This window comes from Macrosteles quadrilineatus, unplaced genomic scaffold (assembly GCF_028750875.1).
Source record: "Macrosteles quadrilineatus isolate MER2022 unplaced genomic scaffold, UCM_ALF_1.0 Scaffold_11__1_contigs__length_5352618, whole genome shotgun sequence".
NCBI classification, from domain to species: Eukaryota; Metazoa; Arthropoda; class Insecta; order Hemiptera; family Cicadellidae; genus Macrosteles; species Macrosteles quadrilineatus.
Window position 1 is genome coordinate 134,331 of NW_026542604.1, and position 26,154 is coordinate 160,484.

The following is a 26,154-nucleotide window of genomic DNA, read 5'->3' on the forward strand; positions in this document are numbered from 1 at the left end:
CGAAATTGGGTTAGCCGAAACCCGGGTAACCGAAACAGTTCCCTAAATTAATACAGGACTAAAATATAAGTACAATACACAATATCATAGACCAAAAGAATTGAATATAGACTGTCAGCCGTGCTGCAGTTACCATGGTTACAATAGGTTCTGGCGCACACCGCAGGGAGCGCCATGACCTATGGTAACCGCAGTACAGCTGACGGTCTATATTTAATTCTTTTTGTCTATGGTAATATGTAATCAGAGAGACGTAGCACCAAGCCTGTCTCTCTAGAAAGGGGCTTTTCTAACCCATTGTAACATTTTTGTAGCTAAAATAGAACACTGTATTATATAGACATTGTTTTAAATTAATTTTTCTTACACACCATGGTAATACATGAAGGCTACTTTTAGCATATGATGGGTTAACCGAAAAATTGGCTATTGGAAACGTCTCCCCCCCCCCTTTATTTCGGTTAACCGGGGTTCTACTGTACCTACAAAAATATTCCTTCACCTTCATAATTACGTGTGTGTCTGAAAACACTGAAATTCTAGTCAACTTACAGATGAAATTTGCCCTAAAAGGATAAAAAAGGTAACTGAAAAACTGATAGGAATAAATTCCTAATTAGCATTCAGATTAAACTTACCGTCGCAGAGTAAAAAACGTAGTTTCTGAACGATTTTCTTAAACTTCTGAGGGAACTGGGGGTCTGTGATGTCGCCTTCACATGTAACGATAGTTTCAACCAACTGTCCTCCTCCGTCACTGTCTGCGGCCATTTCTGTAACAGAAGACACTCATTGAGGCAAAATCACATTGGGAAGCAAGGTAAACTATCATTACATTTATAAATTGACTGCAAATTAGTACTGCATTGCATCTCATGATTAATTTGACTCAGAAACATATAATTTTTTTTTAAGAGGTTGGCTCCACTGATTGGTTGGTCACTTTTAACCTTGCATTTGCCCGTCCACATAGGCTCTGGGCCTCTGTGTGGAATGTATCCAGCAAAGCAAGGGGTAAGCCGGTATATTCAATTCAATAGTAGGCCTACATGGTGAACTGTACTGATAAAAAGTAGTGGCAGTGACCAGGATCCTAACCCACGACATCGCTGCCTTGGGTTCGAAGTTCGTGACGCTACCAACTGAGCCACCGACTCACCAAAAATAACCATTTTCGGGCTGAGCTGAGCACAATCAGTTGTGTTTGCCATTATCACTACAGGACAAAGGATTGATTAGGCCTAGTTCTTTTTGTTGTTGTTGTTGCTCTTTTCTTTGCTCTACAGTAGAACCTTGCTAATCCGTCACCGACGGGACCGGGAGGAACAGCAAAAAGGTCGCATTATCAGAGGAACGCGTTGATTGACATAAAAACATAGTAAAGCTGTATTTTGAACAGACCACAGATAACTGAAAACCATGGTTAATCCAACATGGCATTTAAAATTCATAAACAACGCCTATTATTTTATGAATAAACTTAAATGTGATAATTTGCATACTACATCATCAAAATACAATTAGTAGGCTATTGCACAATCATGATGATTCTGTTGTGTAGGCTACTGCTACGCTGTTTCAGGACAGAAGAATGTCGATAAAAACATTAGATAAGATAACGCATAAAAAAGTATAAAATAACAGTAGCCAATTTAAACATGATAAAAACAGTCGTTAAATCACATAAAATACACCGATAAAGATAACAATTACATAAAAAAATTGAGTTTCTCTTCATGCACCCATTCAACAAGTTGCCATGGTTACTAATCACCCAATCAAAGGCTACTAAAGTTGTCATGGTTAACAAATACTCAATCACAAAATTTTGTGACAAAGCAAGTGCCACAGCAGACAGATGTGTAGGTCTAAGGAGCAGACGATTGTCAGTGCAAACGGATAGCTTGACCTTGACGCTTTGTTCGACATTTCTTTGTTTTGCTTCCATTTTATTTTTGTAAAATGAACTGTGATTGTTAAAAACAATAATATGGGGCCCTACTACATATAAATAATGGGCAGAAATAGTTAAATATACAACAAATTTCAAGTCATTAGACTAAAAAACATTTTTTATTTAAACATTATTTAAATATTATTTAACACCTTTAAATTTGCAGTACAATTTTACATCAAATTTTCAGAAGTCAAATAAGAAAAGTGAGCGCGATTGGAGAAAAAGTTTTTCAAGCTCACATTCTTACCAGTTTTAAAGTAAGTGTTTCATAACAGAATAAAACCATGAAATCTGTTACTGTTTCAAACAAACTCATTAATCAGGTTAATTTTTATGAGGTTTCATAAATACAGGGTGTCCCGGAACTCTCTACCAGTATTTTAGGGCATTGCTCCTGGGTAAGAAACATACCTAAATATCATATTTAAATTGTCCGGAAGTCCTTAGTTACTCACACAGCCGCCATTTTGTTTTTTTCAGTTATTAATTTTTTTCTAAAGAATGGTTAAACATATGAAATTGAAACTTTGTACAAACCTTTATGACAACTAGACAAAGCTACAAAAAAATTATGACGATTTTTCATGTTCATAAAACAAAATGGCGGCCATTTAAAATTTTGTTTCTTAAATAACTCAAAAAAACGTTGATTTTATAACAATTGTAAATGGCCGCCATTTTGTTTTATGAATTTGAAAAATCGTCATAATTTTTTTGTAGCTTTGTCTAGTTGTCCTAAATGTTTGTGCAAAGTTTCAATTTCATATGTTTACCATTCTTTAGAAAAAAATTAATAACTGAAAAAAACAAAATGGCGGCTGTGTGAGTAACTAAGGACTTCCGGACAATTTAAATATGATATTTAGGTATGTTTCTTACCCAGAAGCAATGCCCTAAAATATTGGTAGAGAGTTCCGGGACACCCTGTATAAATAGGCCTAAATAATGTAGTAGAACTCAAATTGTATAATCATATTTCAAATCGACCATGAAGCTAACAATGTTGGTACATAGTAGGACAGGTACGATAGGTCATGGTAGGATGAACAAAATTTGTGGCTGAAGAGTGCATAAAAATAATCTCCCATTACAATTTAAAGAGATGAAATGTTCACAAACCAATCATCATCCAACCTACTACATTATAAGTGAAGGCTGGTGTTATAAGAACTTGTATAGCCACGACGTGTAGATAATAGTTGGCTACTTATTTAGAAGTGAAATTCTTTAAAACCCTAATAAAATTTGGCTATATAAAACGGACACTTTTCCTTCAAAAAATTTATTCTACCTAGTTGTATCCATATATTTATGATGGAAGTCCTCTTAAAATGGTTTCAATCTTATTTGGATGGTCAAATGCAATTTTTTGAAATAAAATCAAACAAAAACAATTATTTAACTACGGTACATTTAATTCTCATAAATGTAGAATTAAGTAGGGAGTGCCACAGGGTTTAATTTTGGGACCAATTTTGTTTTTATGTTATAAAAAATAAATGCCTAAAAGTATTGTTAATTCTCAAAAGCGTAAAATTTGTTTATGATGATTCAAATTTAACAGTGGCGGGGAAAGGTAAAGATGAGTTGGAACTTTCCGCCTCTGCAGAGTTGTCTAATATACAGCAGTTAAAAAAAAAAAAAATAATTTTAATCTTAATACAACAAAAACAAAGTAAACAGAAACTTGAACCCAATTTGGTCATTGATTCAGATTCAATAGAATAACTTTCTGAGGCCAAATTTTTAGGTCTTTCTGTAGATGAACATCTAAGTTGCAATATTCACAAAGAAAAATTATTAAGCTTAATTCTGGAGTGTACAGTATGCATTGAAAAGAATGTCATATTTATGCAATTTTCATGCACTCAAACACATATATTTTGCCCATATTCATTCTAACATAAACTATGGCATTGGACTAATTATGGGTCAACTTCAAAGACAAATTTAAATACAATTCTAAACATCCAAAGAAAGAGCCATTAGAATTATTTTACACCTTAAAAAAGATGAATCAGTTAAGTCTCACTACACTTCAAAAATCTAAATATTTTAACAGTTTTTGCAGCTAATACTTTTGAAATAGCATAGCTAAAAAAGACAGCATAAAATATGAGCCAGTTGTGCCACATAGTTACAATACAAGACATAAAAAGGATATTGTAACTTCAATCTATAAGCTGGAATTCTCCAAAAAGAAACCGACATTTGCTGGATCACTAATTCTAAGGAAATTGCTTGCCTCTGTAAAGGAGGAATCAAATTATAAATCATTTAAAGGTAAATTAAAAAAATATATTTAATATGAAAGGCCTACAATAGGCATACAATGGAGGAACTCATTGAATAAATGCTCATTAATAATTTAGAACTTAAAATGTAATACCTAGGTTAGTTTACTACTTTATATTTGACACTATTTTTGTACCCATGAACATGTTTAGGAAAATAAAGATGTTTTGAATTTGAATCTTTGTTCAAAGTATCCAAATACTGTAGGCTACCTATTTGGTTTAAATGCTTGAAACTCATCGAGTTGAGTTTCAGATTTGGAAACAGACCTCAGTTAAGTTTATAATACCTTATTATTATGAACTGGGACTAAATTTCATTCGATGTCTTGTACTTTTCCATTTTGCTATTTGAACACAAGCTCAACTCAATTTCAAAAGTTTCAATTACTGAAACCGGCGTATAATAAATTATAAAATAATTGAAAAATGTTTAAAGCCAAGTTCAAGTTATAATAGGAGAGTTACAGTAAAAGCCGATTCTTTATAAATTTACTTACCAACAGGCCAACATTTCCTCACAAAAATAGGCTACTACTGCATATGAAGAAACAACCTGGAACAGAAAAATCTACATTAAAATTTATTATTAACACACACTATTATTCACTCTGCATTAAATGGAAACAGAAATTAATTTATTAACAGTCCTACACACAGAAAGAGAACAAGAAATAAAATTAATCTATATCAAGTATGAAAAAACAATCCCATCCCTTAAAACAAAGTCACAAATGACAAGGTTTCCATCCTTAGGTTTTATTTGGTTTTTTTTTGCGTTTTTCCCAAAGGTATGTTTACGTTTTTAGTAAGAGAAATGTAAATATCCTACTTTTTACAGAAAAACATACACCGAAATCAAGGCCATATCAGATAACCTATTTTTTAGATTAATCAATGATTGTAATTAGAAGGTTTTTTTTGGTTCAAAGATATCTACAACAGTATAATATTTCAAATACCCACGTCGCAGCAAACCTGCATACTAAGCGAATTTCCATTTACCCGGCTTGATTTCTACTAAAATATTCCCTATAAATTTTCAGATTTTGTTTCCTATATAACATTAATTTTAGTGAGTAGTTAGGTTTGCTGCTACGGGGAAGATTTTTCAATGGGGAAGGTGTGTTTTTTCAATTGAAATATTGATAGCTGAGTATGAAATAAACCAAATTGTCAAATTTGATTAAAATATATCCATAAACAAGCAAACTAGAACAGTTTATTTATTCTCCATAAGAATAACATGGGAATTTTAAATTTACAATTTTTTTAATTTTCTCTGTAGTCAATGAACATTCAAAAACACTTCAATATACTAAATTATTTGTTTTTTTAAGCTCTTCAAAATGATCTAGAGAGAAATTTAGAAAGTTTTTAGGGTCAAAAATGAGAAAACCCTATTTTTACCCCATAAAACCCCCCATAAACCCCTGATCCCATGGTCCGATTATGCTGGTTCGCGAACTCGTTCGAATAAATGTAGGTTTACACGTTTGTACCAAATTTGATCAAAATCGGAATTTTGCTTGAGTTATCGCGCTAACGGACACATATATAAATATATATATATGAATTTGAACGGATGGTGTTTTTGGCCTCTGGGGACCTCAAAACGAAAAAGTAAATCGGTCCTGGGTCTAGGTCTTACCATGAGACCTACGGTAATAGCTTATTCCCTATATGGGAAATTCGCTAAAATTACTGTCATCTTAAAATCTACAACTGTAATACAAAAAATGTTTTCTGAACATTGTCTTCATTATAGTATTAGATTTGGGTTATCGCCTCCGCCATTATAATCTGTTAACCAAGGCGGGCCCCAACTACCTACACCACTACAGGCAATTTTTGTTGCCTAGCTGATTTTTCAATTGATATGTTAATTATTATAGTTTTGGTTGAAATGGGTTTTGATGGGTGTAAAAACCAGACACCTTAGATTTAGAGGGGAGCACTATAACCACACAGTTACCAGACAATTATGCTATGCCAGGTATCATATCCATGAATAAAATACAAATTAGAATTTTAGACCTTAAGCAGTCTAAGAGCATGGTATGGTATGGTTTTATTTTTATTTTTAAATATTATTTATTCAGAGCTGTTTCAACCTGGTTCTACCTTGTGCTAAAGGATTTGTGGTAAAAATATATAAACTTTGAGTGGCCTACCACTAGACCTTTTATAAGAATAACCATAAATTATGTTTATAAAATTCTGTCAACTCTCAATTTAAAATTCAACTTTTAGTTTTATTGTGCGACTTTGTAAAAACAACCTTTTTTAAACAAAAGAGTTTTCTTTTGTGAACATTGGGTTAGAGACCATCCTACGCAGGAAGAAATTTCCAGTTTAAGTTACGGTATCCATTAAGTTGCTTTTGGTTTATAAATAGTAATGTACTCTATTGATTTGAATTAAAATATTGACTCCAATAGAGTGCTGCTACAATGTGTATTTTCAAACTATTGAAGAATAGACCTATTTAAATATTGATTATTTTACTATCTCAACTACTTTTAATTCAATTTAATCCTTATTAACTTGGTTAATTTCTACTAGGTGTCAAAATGTTACACAGACAAAATATAAACATTATACTGTTCTATATTTCAGTCAAATGTCCACAGACAGTGGGGGAATAAATTAATACTTAGTCACCTACATTACAAAATTCATGGAAATACAATGAAGTAATCTGGCAGTTGGCAAAAGATTGCTTATCCGCCAAACAGTTAGGCAGTGATAAGGCAGGTGGTCAGAGGAGGGGGCAAACAGCTGAGCTAGGAGCTAGCCAACAATACATTCCTTGAGATAAAACAGCTGATAATGCAACTTATCTCAGCCCCACTGTCAGTGTCGCCTCCAGTCTCAGCCAATCAACATGTGTTCGTCAGTTCACAGGTACACTACAATGGTTCTTTGTTTTAGTAATAAGAACAGGTCCCTAGGAATTTTTCTTTTTAAATTCACTTCTGTAATGGCCACAATGACAAGTCAAGTGTTTTACTCTTTAGTGGCTGTTAACAACATGATCATTTATATTAAAAATTAATACTTCTTTGTTTTATGAGACAAAAGCACCTCAATAACATGACTATTGATGTGTCAAAGCAGTAATATAATTATAGAATGATAAAAAAAGGAATGGCAGAAAACGGTAAGGGCAACTAACACAGTTTTCAATACCTACATTAATCTAATATATTGTTTTGTTTTTTTTTTTCAAATTCAATTTCAATTTCTGTAAAATAAAGTGAGAAGATTAGTTTTTACTGTTGATAACAATTTACTTGATGACCTTAACATTGATTTAAGTAATTTACATTGCATCCATTGATAGCAATTTATACAAGGAGGCTATTATATTACATTACTCAAGACTTTTAACACATTGAATTGCTTCATCTATGCCTAAAACTCTAATACTGTGGTTGCTTATCTAAGTGTGGTTGTTTATGCTGACTAAGACTTAACAAAATACTTCAGTTTGATTTTAATTTTGTGTCGTTGGCAAAGAATATCTGTATTAAATGTTTACTATATCTTCAGGAGTTTTGGCTACCATGGATAGAGGTTTGGAGCAATTGGAATCATTTACGGTGGCCAGGTAGAAACCTTCAGTGAGTAGATCAACAGTTTAATTAATTAAACTTAATTTAAGTCTTAAGCTTTCAATTTTTACAAGCGGCATTATGCATTACACAGAGTATCTTTTGATTGAGTTTTGAGGCTGTTAAGTATCGTCATTTAATGTTTCTCCAGTTAATTGTGTGTCAGTGGCTCAGTCAGTACACAGTAGCATTACATAATGTAAAACTATGGCAGTGAGGTTGTGGGTTCGTGTTTCAGAGTCTCTAGGTTTTGTATCGGCTCACCCCTTGTTTTGCTTGGTATGTTAACCGCACAGACTTGAGGTTCATGTGGAAGAAGAAAATTAACGTTAAAAGAAGTCTATCAACCTCTTTAAAAAACCACATTATTGCCAATTTTTTATGTTCTAAATCTTACATTAGATTGCACAATAAATCCCTTCCAAATCATTCAATTCTCATTGTAAACAATAAGAGTAGGCTAAGCACATATTGTGTTGTGAGCTCAATTAGAAGTATTTGGAATCAAACATTTGAGGCAACAGGAATCATCCACAGTGATTATTATATAAACTTCTTTGTTTAAAAAGAGTAGGTAGTTTTAAAAGTCACAAGTATAAGTAGTTTTACAATAACAGTGTGGCTGCCCTGGTGGCTACCTATCCCACTCTATGTGCTATAGCAGTTAGGTAATATTAGTACAGTACAAACAAACAACTGTATGTCGTGATGTTATAAAATTGGTAGCGAGAGAATTAGATTAAAATGCAATATTATTTACCTTTCAATGTAGTATGCCTATCGTTTTTAAATATGACAGGAAATCATGACAGTTACAGTAGAACCTCGTTTAACCACCACTCTATTGTTATCCGTCAACCCACTACAGTACTTAAATGATTTATAAATGTGATTTTATTTCACTGTACAAACATTGTGAACAAGAAAAAAATACAAAATAACAGTTCTGTTGTAGGCTATGTAAGTAATTTAAATATTATGCACTGTTCACTTTTAGAGGGTTTAATTTATTCCAAAACCGTTTAAATCAACTTACTGTAGAGGTTTATAATAGGATTTCTGTTATCCATCAATTCGCTTAACCGCCACGCTCCCGGCCCCAAGAGTGACGGTAAATAAAGGTTCTACTGAATGTTTATAACTCATCCAAACATACTTTTCCTAAATTAAGACGGGAAATTTAACGGACAGGAGGGTTATTAAAAGTAATAATCCTAGCCAAAAAATGCATAGGACCTTTCTTGTAGATCATTTGACATAGATTATTCAAACATATGAGAAACGTTTTGCTGAAGGCCATGGTTTTTGTGTTATTCATGAAAAACCTAAAAAAGGGACATTTAGTGCACTTACCCTTCTTAGCTCAACCCCCAACAATCAGTACATTTAGTATGTTTTTAAGTACCCTTCCCCTACAACTGCACTAAATTTCACCTACTTGTGCATTTTTTCCTCTAGCCTATTTGGTATTTTTTTTTTTTTTTGTCTTTGTTGCCTAGACTATTAGCAGTAGCCAAAATTCTAAGAGACAGCGCTATCGCCTCCCACCTCAAAAGTCTCCCGCTGACGCTATACTTTTGATATGGAATGGCTCGTTGTAAACAAAATGTCCACGCGCTACAGTCCCTCGGTGATATTGGCATGGCCTTTAAACTTGAAATAGTTCCTCCAGGGGGAAATTTAAAAACCAATATGGTAATAGGCAAATGCGTTATTGATTTGTTTATGATTCCAATCTATTAGAGAAGGAAAGTGTTGTTAGTAGCCTTGTAAGAAATTGTATGATTTCTGTCCATGACATTTAAAATTTCACAGTTTGAGAGATATTTACGGAAAAACAAAAATTGTTCACTTTTTAACCATTAGGCCTACTTCTTTTACGCTACTCACAAACCTGACACATTATCGGTAGAGACTTACTCTCAAATTGTGCAGATGTTAGTGGATCAAGTTCCTGCAAATAAGTAAATTTGTTGTGTTTCTCAAGACTATCAAGTACCTCTCTGCAAACTGTCAGCTCAATCAGTCCAGTAGTTTTTCAGAGTTATACACAAACATCCATACTTTCACATTTATAATATTAGTGTCAAAAATACTGATATCAAAATTGTGAATTAATAGTTCATAGGATGTAGAGAACTATGCTTAATTGCTTATTGTTTTTAAGGTAGGTATCATTAATTAAAGAAAACTTAAAGAGGAATCACACACTATCTATCAACACTGTGAACTTAAACAGTAATTTGGCTAACTGAAATTGTATCTTGTGCCTGGTCTAAACAGCCACATAGTAAAGAATTAAAAAGTTAACAATCAAATAACTACCACATCTAAACAGTGTTTTTATAATTTAGTTTTTAACGAGACTTGTTTATGCTGTACTAAGTTACTGCACATATTATCCATAAATTTAAAAGGTTATTTGTAATCATAAGTGAGGGGAAATGTAAATAAATATATTTAATTTTCCTTCTTACTGTTTGTTTGTTTGAAGTTAACTACTGGTTGGATTGGGCTGAAATTTGGTAATGTAATTTCATTCATGAAAATGGGTAAATTATATTCCTCATGTTTATATATATACTCGCCAACAGAATTATTTACATTTAATCCTTCTCAAATCTCACTTATTGAAGTGCAAAACATACAGTTAAAACTGTGCAGTAAGTACATTGATGATTTCAGAAATAGATGTGGGTTTACTTTTTAGATAAATAACCTTTACAAAGTATAATGTTATTTACGTTTTTACAGTTTTACAGGACCTATTTGAACACTATGTTGATAAGATTTTTGTTTTGACGGCTTTGTTTCTACACAGACATAGTTTCAACTGAAACAGCGCACCCTTGACAAAGCCACACAAACTGAATGTGTAAAAAACAGGGTCTTGGTCTGGTACGTGCAATCCTTCTTTCGTTAGCGTCTGTCCATATGCCTTATCAGTAAGGACAAAATGTCATAAGGGAAAATTATAAGGGGGGGGGGTACCTTTTAAGGGAAATTCCTTCTTAGTCAGTTTGAAAGGATTACAGACTTTTAAGTAGTATGACAGTTTGACCGGAGTCAGCCAACTTCGCTTTCAGTGGCGTAACAGATTTTTCTGGGCCCCCCTGTTAACTTATTTTTTGGGCCCCCTCTCATGAGGTACTTTTAGACCACCAATACAACATAATCAAACACCCCCCCCCCCCCCCCTCATGAGTTATTTTTCGATGAACAATACAATGGCCAAACAGATTAATCATAAATACACTGTAGTACTGTAGTAGTGGATATATTATGGGTTATGTCCAATAAAAGGGCGTGTTAAGTATTTCAGTCATCGTTTGATATGATAAAGTTACATCATTATATCAATATCAGTACCCTATTTGTAGAAAGTTTTCAAATAAAATAAAAATACCTTAATATGTTTCATTTCAAAGGAGGTGTTATATTTAATTTACTACACATGTTTTCAATTATTTATTCGGTTAGTTTTTATTGATGGTTATAATTAGGCCAACGCTCCTTTCACACTATACGATCGCTCGTACAAGTGTTAATCGTGCGGGCAGATGATCATAGGTATGTTGCTTTCACACTATACAATTTGCAATCGTACGATTAAGAATCTTAACCCACACTCCAGCAGAACAGAGTTCATTGACACTTCAGTGGAAAGTGTTAAGTTGTATGGAGGGCTCTCGTACGACTAAAAAATCGTGTAGTGTGAAAGGGGCCCTATAGTCACATGGTCCACTAGCAGTAGACACGATTATTTAATTGTGTGGGAGTCTGATACCAACCATGTGCACCTACGGTCGCTATGCGGGTGAAAATCGTACACGGTTGGTGATCCTATAATGTGAAAGGGGCCATAAGCTCCAGTGGTCGACTACAAATATGATTAATAACCGCACGAGCGAGATTGTATAGTGTGAAAGGAGCGTAACTCATACACTCAAAGCTGGTTAATTTTGAAGATTGACGTACTTTTATCACAGGCTAAAATAGCCTATTGCATATAAAGGCTACTTACAGTCTTCGCAATTCTGTTGATTTAGCACTACGGCCGTTTCGGAGATAACTCCAACATCAGGTGCGTAGTCATTATACACTAAACTGAAAACATAGGTGTGCTATTCCTGTAATATGCTGACGTCACCCAGATTGCAAACAAAAATCACCTGATTGTATTGCCATATAAGTATATACTAGTTTACCTGTTGCTCGAATTCGAGCAATTGCTAAGTATTACAGGCGTTATTTTAAAACGAATAACACTCATAATTTCTGATGACTTTAAAATATTTGACTCAAAGATTATGGAAATACTCAAGATGTATGTAACAGATAGATATAATCAACATTTCTTGTATATATCTTATCATTTTTCAAAAGCTGGTCTTGTTTTTATAGTGTTTTTCAAAATTAGCCTTAGGCCTACTCATAGCCTCATTAGGTTGTCCATAATAACGATTATAAATTCTAAAAAATATCATTATTTCTATTTCTTCTCCTTTGAGGTGTTCTTTGACTTATGTTTCCATAGTTTGCAAATTGGCTCTTTCGATGATTAAAATTACTAAGAAATGCAGCACAGTGTTAATTCAGTCTTTAGGTCTATCAGTTTTCTTTTTTGTACATCAATCCAGGCTCTCTCACTTTTTTCCTTTATAATATTTACGCCAACCCAAATTCAAATAGTAAATATTTCATTTCAACCAAGTCAGTAAATGTTGTTTGTAAATGTTTGTTTGTATTAATGTTATTACTTGTTCAATACAATTATTGAATGATTGATACTACATTTCAATAAGAATGAACTCCAATTTTTCGGCCCCACTCGTCTCACGGGCCTCTATTCTCGCCGGTTTCCGCTAGCAGTTTTGCGGCCCCCCCCCCACATTGCGGGCCCTTCTGTTACGCCACTGTTCGCTTTGATAGTGTATGTGCCCAAGTTAGCTACAACCAGTCTTGGATAATGCTTAGGTCTCTCATCAACATAATAATGGGTCCGCGGAATTGGCTAACTCTGAAACTCGCTAACCCCATGTTAAACGTCCTATCTTCAAATTTGGTCGATGATAGGAACTTGCTAACTCCGGAACCCGCTAACCCGCTCTAGAGCCGGGTTAGCGAATTCCGTCCTCGTACGGAAGTCGCCAACTCGGTCCATCGGCGGAACTCGCTAACTCCCAATCAGAAGCCTCGCGGGTCCATTGGGAGCCAAGCACGAATATTTTTGGCCAGTGTTGCCGAAAGTCTAGTATTTATATCGTATCGGTACCATAATGTCGTATCCTACGATTAATTAGGAGTAAGAGCAACGTAGTCGATAAGTGTCGACAAAATTGTATTTCTATTATTTTATAGTTAACTTCATGATTTGTTATTTACTGTTCGGTTATATAACCAGGGGACGTGTTATTAGTTGTGATTAGAACGTTTTGTTTGGTTAAACGAGGTTTTAAATGACTGAAAACGAGAAACAATTGTAAACAAAACACGACCTCTAAAGACAGTGCACCGGACAGAACTAGTTCAATAAAACTGTCTTCAGCTGATCCATAAGGCCTACCGCACACGAGAGACTTTTTGTCGGCCGACTATTTAGTCGTAGTCGGGAGTCAAAGTCGGCCCCATAGTGATAAATCTAAACGCGCACACGGGCCGACCCCAGCAAGACAGTCGACAGACTGTCTGCAGACAGTCAAGGCAGTTTGGTGCTGACCGATTTTCCCGCCGACTACTCCCCGACTCAACTGTCGTGTCGTATTCATAAAGGCATGGAGATAAGTTTGAACGCGCACACTGACGACTAAAAAGTCTGTCTGTCTGACAGTCGAGTGTGTTGTTATCATGTGTATTATTATTGTTATTATGATTAGTATTATTATTTGTGTGTAATTTTTATTATTATGGCTTCGACAACAACCAGTGCAAGTGTTTTGAGGGACGAGAAAGTTGATAATATTAATAATTAATAAGTTGAGTTAATTAATATTAATTTTACGTCTTTCAGTAGGCCTACTTTTTAAAACTCTGGAGTTTTTCTCCAGGCTGGTTCTAAATGGACCCAGGCGTTCTTGTTTGTTACAATTCTTATGAATGGTGGCCATAGCTAAAATTACTTGATCTTATCCAAAAACAAAGCTATTGTCTATTGTGTAGCTCAGTACCGGGGAACGATGAACTGAGCAATGGCTTGGTATAGTTTATATTGATTGTGAAAGCAATATAAAGGAAACCCAACACTCAAATCAGGAAAATCCGTCAATTAAGAATCGTGAATTAAAATAACCCTGTCACGTTTTATCATAGGAATATTATATCCTCTTCTATTATTTACTAGTGGTGCTAGTAGTGGTGCTACTAGTGGTGTACAATCTAAAAACTGTTTTAAAACATGTAACGTTATTGCTAAAAAATTCAACACATTTTAGAATTAGGCAACTATTTACTAGTAGGCCTACAATGCTTTGGTTTAAACTATTAGGCCTAGATAAAAACTTAGTCTATGTCATTATATTTGTACACGTAAGTTGGGACGGTTCAACGACGAGCATGTAATTTTAAATCTATGAATTGGTTATGAATGTCACGATGGTTGATGTCCTGTATTAATTAATGGTTTTGGTTTATTACGACATTTCGATTAAATTTGTTTTCCGTGTTTGAGAACTTGCGTGTAGATCGAAATCATAAACATTTAACTGGCCATTGTACAGTAAAAAAAAAAACACTTTTTCATGATTTTTTAATTGTCTTTGAATTACTTTGGGCTAGTTATCTGTTAAAAGTGGAATTGATAACAAAAAACAATAACATTTACTGTATCTTCATTGACACTGACATTTTGAAATACGGCAGAGTACCATTTTGTTGTACAAGGTTGGCAACGCTCCGTGCAGTGGGTGCGGCCGGGTTAGCGACTTCCAGAGTTAGCGAATTCCGCCGCGAGACAAAATCAAGTTAGCGGGTTCCGGAGTTAGCCAATTCCTGACTGAGACGGTTAGCCAGTTCCAGAGTTAGCCAGTTTCGACACTCGACCAAGTTAGCGAGTTCCTGAGTTAGCCAATTCCTACGTCTCATAATAATAGAGTTCTTTTTAGCGTGGGTTTATGTGCTAACGAACCTAAAGGGCTAAAATGAGTTTAAAAAACTCTAATGGATACAACAGCGCGTTCTACGTTCCTCGGTAAAGAACCGAATCAAAAGTTATATAAACCGTTTCCTGTCGACCAGTAACAAATTGGACACAATATAACCATTCATTGAAACCTGTAGTAAAGAAAAGAATGAGGTGATATTTGAAGACGCATTCTTAAATATATAGAATGGTCGGTTGGTATGTCAAAATTATGGTAGGCCTATGTGGTATAAAGAAATAGGAAAAGCTAAAGAATCCATGCTGTACTTATTTTTGAGTTGTTCTTGTTTAGACTTCTTTAAAGTGAATAGTCTTTTCTCATCTCTGGGGTTATTTATCGTAGAAAAGCACAGACTATTTTTGTTTACTGTATTTGAAATTTGACACTCAGATTTGAGAAATAAATATTTTTCTTGTTTTGATCAATAATTTAATTCACATGTTTCAGCTGATCGAATAGCGTAAAACATTTCAAGTTTAAATTACTTGCAGAATGATATAATAGATAGTTTTTACAAAAAAACTACTGAAACATGAGTGATTTGTATACTTCCCTGATGTAGCGGGTAAAAGGAGCTTTAAATTGACACCTCATTTATGAAAATTGGTAAAGAATTAAGAAGGTTATGGTGTACCGACAAAAAAAGTACTTAAGAAATTATAATATGTGTGTGTATATATAAAAATGGCCCCTTATCTAAGCCGCCCCAAGCTCCCAACTATGACAGTACACCATTGGGTTAAAACTAGACCTTTAAAGGACTCATCCTACACTCATCTCCATTCATACTTGGCTTAAAATACCTACTGTGTATGGTCGCCATTTCATATAAAAGTATTTAAAGTATTTAAAGACAATATTATAATTTTTTTATACAAACAATCTTTTATGAATAGAATTAATTTACTTATTAATTGCTTGTTCAATTTAGTTTCAAAGAAATTAACTGGGCTATATAATAAAAATTTATAATATTATTTAATTTTCTTTTATTTGATAGGACTGATAAATAATCAAAGGCCTGGTTTGGATAGTTTAAAAAATAATATTTAATCATACTGTGTAAATTGTATTGGCCACTGGCACAAAACAACTGTAGTGAGCAAAAGATAAATGTAAGATAGCACAATAAAATTTAAAACAAAATCAACTTGTTTTGAAACAAGCAATCAGCTGGTCTTAAATGTGAATACCAGGCATTGTTTACAAACAAAACTTCATTCAATTCTTAACCTGCAACCATTTACAAATGAAGAATTTGTCTATAAACATTTCTATTGAAACTTAACTTTTGGTGAGCGTACAAAGACATAATGTTTGGTATACATATCGGTAATACAAATGCTTCAATCGCTTATTGTAAAGAGAATGGGGAAGTATCACTAATAACCAATGAAAGTGGAGATAGACAGACATCCACTATAGTGACTTTTACAGATGAAGGTATTATTACATTTGGAGATACAGCCCAAAAAGATATGTCTAAAACAATCACACACAATAAATCTGCAATGGCCAGTCAGAATCTGAATGGTGATACTTTCCACAATCAAGTTGAAACTCGAATGGAAAATAATATATTCAGTTATTGCATCCCTCAAAAGGGAAACATACAATATGTAACACCACAAGACATCATGGTGTTAATTTTAAAACAGTTGTTGGCCTCAGCAAAAAGTGCTTTGGGTGTAAAGAATGATTGTTTTAATTGTGTGCTGTTGATGCCAGAAAGTTTCCCAGAAGAATACTGCAAAAATTACAAAACTGCGGCAGAAGAAGCAGGGTGGAAAGTAATACAGGTGATTAATGAAGCATCTGCAGCTGTTCTTGCCTACTCACTATTGGATTACGAAGACAAGCTCAGTGAAACTATCATAGTTTACCGTCTGGGGGGAACTACTTGTGAAATAACAGGTAGTGAAATTTCCAAAGGGATGGTAACAATTATTGGTTCAACATACAAAGAAGACATCGGTGGAAATCTTTTTACCGACGTGCTTGCAAACTACTTGGCTGACCAATTTGTCAAGAAGTACAAGCTTGATCCAAGGGAGAGAAGAAGATCTTTTGAAAAACTCAAACTTGAAGCAAAGAATTGTGTTAACATTTTGTCCAATCTACCGACAGTGACCTGTTTGATAGAATCACTACATGAAGGGTTAGATTTATCTGTTAACTTGTCACGAGCACGGTTTGAATTGATAATCAAGCCAACCCTGGAAAGATGTATAGAACCACTGAGAGTATTTATTAAAGAGTTTGAATTAAACGGATCAATTGACAAAGTGGTCCTATGTGGTGGAGGTGTAAACGTACCTAGTCTTAAACACGCTGTTTCCTCACTTTTTGATGGAACTACAACTGAAGTCTTAGCTCATTGCAATTCAGAAGAAGTTCTAGCAAAAGGAGGTGCAAAACAAGCTTATTACTTAAGCCAAGCCAAATATGATTACAGTGAAATGTTACCAAGATCCATGGATGTAGGCCAACCAGTTGAGGTAGAAAATGCAGAATTAGTTTATGATGTTTACTAGTAATTTACTAATAATGTAGTCCTCACAACATTGACTAGATCATTTTGTTCAATCTAAGTGATAAAAAAACTTGCAATTTTAGAATTTTAAAAATATCAATTTTTATTGAAATTACAAAGATTGTATTTTAAATAGTCATACCTCGGGCCTAGGCTATATTATGGTAACTAATCTAAAAGTTATGAAATAGCCCAGCTCAAATTGTAAAGTTTGTTGCACAAATATTTCGTGTTACAATAAAACAAGTGTTTTCTCATAATAATTTCATTCTGAAGGTATTGTACAATCATTATTATACCATAAACTAACCTAGCTATATTCACTGCGGTTAACAAAGATAGACCTACCCTATAATAAAAGCCATTAATGGGAAAACAAATGATTAAACAGATTTAACAAATGAATATCATTCAACTAAGTTCTTCGTGAATAAAAATATGCTACAGCTGGTTCATATAGAATAGATGGGATATCTAACCAATAGATTACAGAATAGGACCGAAACCAGTTCAAGTCGGGTAGGGTGAGGACAAGCGGCATCCAATCAGCTTTCAGAAAACTGTCCACTGATGCCAAGTTGTGCCATGCACTCAGTTTTTGCCCGACAGCCGGCCTGTGCGTTTAGAGTATATCCTCTTTTCTCAAGAAATTGCCTTAAAGTGTGCTTATAATTCGAAACAGGCCAGTAACATACCTACACAAGGCATCTCACTCCATTCTACACTCATATTTGGGTTAACACGTTCAGTGCTGACTACATCAATTGATGTAGTTGCGCAACCCCCACTACATTAGTTCAGTATGAGCTCAGTTATTGCCGGGGAACGTTAAAATCCTTGCTAGCTTGTAGCTTAAAATGTGAGCTTTATTTTTATGTAGGTTTTATGTTTGGTACTAAAATTTCCTGTAAAATCCCATCTATCAATGCTTACTGGTACTGGTCCCGGTTTCGGGGATTTTCTCTCTTTAAGTCATATTACAAAGCCACTGATTACTGATCCAGGCAGTGCTGCTACCTTTGGGTGTTTTAGGGAACTACGTCCAATCTCGGGTTAACTAAGTACAATCGCCGGGGCTGCTCTTTTGTTATTCGTCAGATTGAAATATTTAAATGCCAATTGCGTTCGCTGTTACGGTACCACGCCGGGGCTTCGCCCGGGCCTCGCCGCCATTGGCGAGCGCCTGTTGGAATGCCTGCCGCACTGAACGTGTTAAAATACGCTCATAGGTGGCGTCCCCATCTCAGATTAATAATTAATATGGAAGATTTTTTTATCCTCTTCATTTCCATGTTAATTTTGTTTCATGTATCAAACGATAAGTTGGGCAATGTTTTAGTTGATTTTTAGAACTGTTATAAAAATTGTTTGGCAATATAAATTTACTGTTATTGTTACAGTGTACCTAATTTATTAATTTTATGTTTGTATATTTTTCAAAAACTGCATCTGGTAGTTGTTTGAGCCAATTTAAAGATAACTGTGATGCAAATAATCAAACCATAATGATGTATGGGATGAATGTATCTTCCATTTGATATAAAAATAAAACAACACTAACCGATACTACCAAGAAAAAAATAAACTATTAATTTGTAGTGTTGAACTACCCTACAAATGGGAAGATAAGAGTCAGGGGGGTGCCAGGCTCTAGGGGGGTGGGCTCACCAGAGAAAAACGACGAGGCAATGTCGCATCCCCTACCTCTTCAAAGGCCAGTCCTATTCTGTAATCTATTCGACTATAGTTCAGTATCCTAAAGTCAATGGTTGTAGGCTGTGTCAGTGGCAGTTTCCCAGAATGGGGAAAATCTATAACTGTATCCAAGATATAGCTTGAACAACTAGGTAAGAATCACGGGAATTTGGTTGGAACCGATGATTTTACTATCATGTAACATTTGACGTCATATTTTATAATTAGGCTACTTTAATTTTTGCATTTTTTACTCTTGAAAATGTGCCAGTCGGCTAACCTCGTTGATATAAACTAAATAAACTTAGCTTCTATTTTGCTAAACTCACTCATTCTCATTCTCTCACAAACTTCATTGGGTACTTTCCTGTTAAAAGGGAACATTCATTGTTATCGATGATTTTTTTTCTCGATATATCGATGCTGAATTAACGAATTGAAACATATCAGCTGACAACTACGATGAATAAATAATGTTCAGTATTAACAAACAATAGTTTTAAAAAATATTGAAAAAAAACTGTTCTAAACTAACCTCACATAACCACAGAGCATAGAATAAATATAGAGGCGGCACATTGTTGTCTGGGGGAAGCAGGCTTCTTGTACCAAGATGGCGGCCGGCCTGGTCTGCATTTACATTTAAACCATTATATTATATTGTTTCATGATGGTTGGCCTCTGTCGTTAAAATTAGCACTAATAAGGTTTAAATTACCTGGCTTCTGTCATCGATCCTCTGTAGTTTTATGAAACTACAGCTGTTTCATGCCTATCACTGGCACATCTTCAGGTTTGTTGAACGCCAGCTTCTTTATAAAACATCCCTCGGTGTTGAGTTCGTCATGGTTACACAAAAAACATGTAGACATTTACACACACGAAAACACGCACGAAACATTTAAACATTAATTCAAGAACGACTGCGAAACGTGATGCGGCGCCGGTGATGGATAAGTCGCGACTGTCACGTGTCGGCAGCGTTTATGTTAATGTTAATGTTTAAATTCTAATTAATGTTTAAATGTTTTGTGCGTGTTTTCGTGTGTGTAAATGTCTACATGTTTTTTGTGTAACCATGACAAACTCAAGACCGAGGGATGTTTTATAGAGAAGCTGGCGTTCAACAAACCTGAAGATGTGCCAGTGATAGGCATGAAACAGCTGTAGTTTCATAAAACTACCGAGGATCGATGACAGAAGCCAGGTAATTTAAACCTTATTAGTATTATATTGTTACCATGGAAACCACCAATCAATATTTACTTTTAAAACTTTCACCTCAGAACTTTGAAAGCCCGCAGGGCAGAGTCCCAGATCAATATCGAAGAGGGGGGGGGGGGGGGGTAGTTCTATATGTATCCTCGGAGTGGTAGCTTCACCTAATTCATAAAGTAGCATAGAATAACACAGTGGTGATGACGCCGTGTTTTCAAAGTTCCAAGCCCGACTCTCTTACCAAGATGGCGGAAATCGGCTTCACTACTGGTATAGCTGTAGGTTTAGGAGTGGCGACTCTATATTTATTCTATGCTCTGTGAACATAACTAACCAAACTCGCTGTAACATTTAAAAATTCCGTTTAACTTACCTTTTCTGTTATAAAGCGGAAGTTTGGTTGGTTATGTTAGGTTAGCTTAGAACAGTTTCATTCCTTAATCCATATAATAGACTATATTTTAGCCTAAACAAGATCAGTTGGCAATTTGTAATGGATCGTTTACAAAGGAAAACAAAAATATCGATACATCGAAAAATCATCGATGATAATAATAAATGTTCCTTTTAACAGGAAAGTGCCCTTTAATTGCATTAAAAATGTAGCATTATTTGAGCAGCTCGGCCTACTGAGAACAAAGCTTCCAGTTTGCATGATTAACAGAATTTATTAATTTTGTAAGTATAATATTTAAAGATGTTTAAGAAAGTATATAGCAGATCTAGACCCAGTACCCTACAGTAAACCTACTGATCGTTTTCAATTCAATACAAAGAAAATAAGCTTAACCGCATAGGTTTTAATAGTTGCATATGCTAGGATATAAAAAATCAATCGGTAAAGCAATATTGTAATTTTTGACAATCTTAAAAGAATCACAGAAGCAGAATAATGTTTCAAGAATCACTCAGTCTCCACAAATCCTTATAGGTTTTAAGAAACAAATTAAATTTTTACTACCCCTGCCACTGCTTACTAAGAGAATTTCTATTTGCATGATCAGATTTCCACTAAAATATCCACTTAAACATGTTAATTTATTCACCATTTAAACAAAGTTAGTTTTAGTGAGTATTTAGGTTTGGTGATAAAAGGAATGTCATGAATTTACCAAGTTTGATGAACATATTATATTCATATAAGCAAGTAAACTACAACTACTGTTTTATTTATATTCCATACCGTAAGATTAACATGGGGATTTGTTTTTATGAATTTTCTCAGTCCATGGCGCATTAGTATACTAAATTAGCCTATTGGTGTTTTTATAAAAAAAAAAAATAGTTTGAAAAGAAACTGAGACATTTTATATTTTGAGTCAAAATTAAAAAACCTATTTTTACGCCATAAACCACAACTCATGCTGGTTCTCGAACTTAAAATAAACCCACAGAGAAGTAAATGCAGAGGATTCATTCAATGGTACACTAAGTGATGTCTTGCACCAGTCGCTAGTGTCTAGCGCAAATTCTATTCATCGTACCCACCCGCTCTCCTTTCCCTTCTCGCCATCACAAACTATAGCGTGTGCACTGTAGGAAGACCTGTGCCCTACAACAGCTGAACAAAAATGCTATTGAGGCCATCGCCGTGCGGTGTCTTCCTTGCTCGGTACAGGTACATTTCCACCCCACCATACTAGAGCTAAAAGCGCACGGTTGCCCCATAAGCTTGTATCTCTGTATCTTACTTCTCTGTGCATACATGTAATAAGTTATCGTGCTATACACATTAACATACAGTATGAATTTGACAGTGTTTATAGCCTATGGAACATCAAAATGATAAAGTGGGATTAGATTTGTGTAGGTAGTAGCTCTCACAAATAATTCTAGGCCTATGGGTTAATAAAACATTATTCAGCATAGAATGTAGAAATGATCATCTGAGATCAGACTTTATCAGAAGTTACAATACAAATTTTAAATGGCCTGTGGATCAGAAGCAGAATGTTGCCAGTACAATCCTGCGAAGTCAGTTAGGCCAGGGACACACTTACACACGAAACCGCCGGACGCCGTATCCAGCGGAGCCGGAGAAAGTTGAGATACACAGGAAGGCATGGGGATGGCCACACTTCTCTGGTTCGGCGAAACAGCCAGTCCGGCGGGAAAATGCTCCGGCGAAACAGCCGAATATTCTCTACTTCGCCGGACCACCAGTTTCACCGGCCCGTCGGGTAGCGGGGCATTGTGCTTTATGGAGATGAACACACGTACCGGCGAAACCGCCGGACCTACCCCTGCCCCCACTCCTCAGTCGTGGTTCAACCCTCAAGGGTGGTGGCTGTTTTTGATTTTAGTGTCCAAAGTGGTTTATTTAGTTTTGTTTTGATATTTAATTAATTTAGTTTTTATTTTTAGTCTGTTTAGTTTTTTATATCATCATGGTCAATGTTAAGATGGATTTACTTATTACTTTGGTTCATGAGAAACCAGAACTTTGTGATAGATCTTTGGAAATTTACAAAGACAAAAACAAAACGAGGGAAAATAATTAAAATTAATAAATAAAATTAAAAAAATAAATAAATAAAATAAATAATTTGAAAATAGCCTAATTTAAAAATTTATTTTTGTTATTCCTTAAATGGACAAATATAGTAGGAAAATGCTCCATAAAGCTGTCTGTTCTCCAGAACCGGATGACCCAAATACTTCAGTGGTGTTTTCTCTTCCTTCTGTGGTGGATCAAACACAGCACGGCCAACTTTTGAGGTCTTGATAGCACCATAAGACAAGACTGATTCAGAGTTCATTGCACTCTATTTATTGTCACCGGCTCTTGTGACCCTCAACCTTAAACCATGATACCCTATACATGCATTGGGGTGGCGGTTCCGCCGAATCCGGCATCTGGCAATTACGCCGGTAAGTGTGTCCCTGACCTTAGGATTTTTGATGATTCGAAACTGGAGCCAGCTTAAACACCTTTGCTACCGAGCGAATGGAATACTCTAACTCATACCTGACTTCTAACTTATACCTGTTTAGGCTATATAATTATTAGGCAGCAGATTTATTCAAAATTATTTGGACTTTTAACTATTATTTTATGTAGAACCTCACAACATTGTACAACAGTAAATTATCACAGCACTACACACAGGCGCTCATCAATGAAAGTAAATGACGGTACACTTTTAACACATTGAAGGTAGGCCTACACTAACGCAATAATTGAATTGTTGCCGTGTACGAGTCTATAGGCCTACACACTAAGGGGGGAGCTTCATTGACACCATAGCATTGTTGTAGTCTACTGCAAAACTGGTCAGCTCAGTTGTTTTTTTCAGTTGTATGTGAGTGTTATGATGGTATCAGCCAATGGTCATTTGCCCTACTATAACTGTGTACCGAACTCCAGCTAACCTTACAGGTACGGTACCTTTCTCTAAATTACTATCCGGTTTAAAAAGAGTAGCCTACAAAAAGAAGCTATTTACTGTGTTGTTTGGCAAAAAAGTCAATTAGGCCTATGTAACATAGGCTTTACATATAGTTTTTTCCAGCGGTAGGCTATGTCTTTTTATTGTTTTGTAGGCCTAATTTACCATATTTCTGAATATATCAACAAGCTTACTTAATTTCCACAAGATGTAACATTAATTAATTGTTGTGAGAACAGTTAATTAATTACCAATTTGAATTAAGCAAGTGGCAAGGTGAGGTTCACAATAAGATGAAACAATATCTTCTGCCAAAAAATAGTTAAAAATAATTAAAATAATAATAAAAACAAAATCTCAGCAATTGATTTAGGTACACATTAGTTTGAAAAATAAATTGTGTCCATATATATGTTATATAGTGTTATAGTGTTTATAGGGGTATGTGTTTTATGATTTATAAATCCTATTTCTGGACATTTGAATCACTGACTGAAATGCAGTTTTACGCTTAACATTAATTGTGGTGTAGGCCTAAACTTTGACAACATGTAATAATAAGCAAATAGGCCTAGGTCTATATGTTGCGTAGAAAATATGAAACACGGGTGTCCACCAACAACGCTTCAAAATAATTTTGAAAAATTGAAAAAAACCATTTGCAGGTTAGTTGAAAAAAAATGTCTTGCCTTGTATGTTTTAAGGTTGCCAGTTTAATTTACCCAACAGCTTTGGTGTTAATTATGAAAGGATTGTGATCCTTCTTCATGTTAGCGTTCTTTTAAATAGACAGTATGCACGTAAAGTATAGATAGGCTAAAAGTTGTTGAGGCCAAAGAGACACCTTTAAGAGGCCAACAATTAGGCTACTGTATTTTCTTATTTTAAACTTTTCATGAAAATATAGGCTAGGCCTAAAATATTATTTATATTAAAATTATAAAATTGTTGTATTATTGATACAATTGATTTGTTGTATTGAATCCTTCTCAAATAATAACAAAAGGTGTAAGAGAAAATATTAATTATTTCCAAGAAATATACAATTTCTATATAGCCTAGGCCTACAAAATATAAATATTACAAAATATAATAAACAAAAAATAACAAATATAGCGCTAGGCCTACTACTGACGAGATTTGATTTGTTTATCTTGGGTTAGATGATCAGTAAGCTAACCACTGCAAAGCAAGGTCTGAAGTGGCTACGTGGAGTCCAGTATAAGAATAGACGGACCTATATATCTTAAAACTGAAAGGGGAAGTGAAAAATTCGAGATACTGAGGTGTTACATTCTGACAATGATGCAAGTTACAGCCATAATAATTTCACTTTAATACACTAAACCTTTAGAACTAGAAATAGGCTTTTTCTTCAAGAATAAGTTCCAAGTGAGTCTTATAGCCTGTTAAATATTGTGCTTATAGAATGTATATTAGCCTATTACATATTTTTAAATGTTTGGATTATTGTGTGAGTTGGTTACAAAAATACAAAATATATATGCGGCAGGAGCGAACTTTGCAAAATCGCTCACCATGTTATCAAATGGACCAAGTCACACAGCACTACCGCTTGCTGAGCGATTTTTTGAGACTACCGCAGCGGTAGTTTTCTTTTGCGCATTGTGCTAAAGTGCATCTTGAATCCGGCAAACCTATTTTAAAGTTTAAAAGTAAACAGTTTATATTGTACCGTACATGTTTCTTTTGTTTGTTGATATAGGCTATGGTGTTTTGTATTTTCACTTCTCTACTATGTAATCAATTTTTTTCGTGATATGTTTATCACCAGCAAAAGTTCATGATTGTTTACCATTCAAAAAGAATGTTAACAGTGCAAATATATAATGCAAACTTAATGTTTTCAATCAAATTTGTTAAGTACTGTCAATGTAAACAAACATTTGTTAATATTTTATCAACAACAGTTTCCATTTGCAACAACCAAAACAACTGTACAGTACACTCCGAGCTCCGGTTATCTGAGGTTGTTTTAGCCAGGTAAATATATATATTTTTTATTTCCAGTTTGAAAACAATAATTACGTTTATAGGAATGTTTCAGTTTGAAGTTAAGTAATGATAACAAGAAATTTGTGATTTCTTAAAATTAATAATTTAAATTGGGCTAATAATGATTCAGTAATGATTATAACGTACAAATGATCCGCAATAACCTAGAAAATGAAAATCACACACAGTACTGGCATTGCACTAGTTTGGCCACTAATCATTTTGGGTTAGATGAACGAGTCATCTGCAGAACGTCGACAAGAGCAGTAGAACTTCTGCTCGGGCATTTCCGACTT

At 34.6% G+C, this 26,154-nt stretch overlaps 2 protein-coding genes across 6 annotated transcripts in view; one reads left to right on the plus strand and one right to left on the minus strand.

The window, feature by feature from the left end:
- Positions 1 to 26,154, minus strand: part of LOC129004739 (mucin-2-like) — a 54,893-nt gene that overhangs the window by 24,838 nt on the left and 3,901 nt on the right. For all 5 annotated transcript variants that reach the window (XM_054433342.1, XM_054433341.1, XM_054433343.1 and 2 more), the window contains exons 2-3: positions 4,752 to 4,807; positions 639 to 773 (exon numbers count right to left, since the gene is read on the minus strand). In XM_054433342.1, the coding sequence (XP_054289317.1) occupies positions 639 to 771 (133 nt within the window). In that variant the 5' untranslated portion in view covers positions 772 to 773; positions 4,752 to 4,807. The remainder of the gene's footprint in view (positions 1 to 638; positions 774 to 4,751; positions 4,808 to 26,154) is intronic.
- On the plus strand, positions 16,250 to 17,609 carry LOC129004740 (heat shock 70 kDa protein 14-like). The gene has a single exon (XM_054433348.1). It carries the CDS (start codon positions 16,321 to 16,323, stop codon positions 17,539 to 17,541), a length of 1,221 nt encoding a protein of 406 aa, XP_054289323.1. The 5' UTR covers positions 16,250 to 16,320; the 3' UTR covers positions 17,542 to 17,609.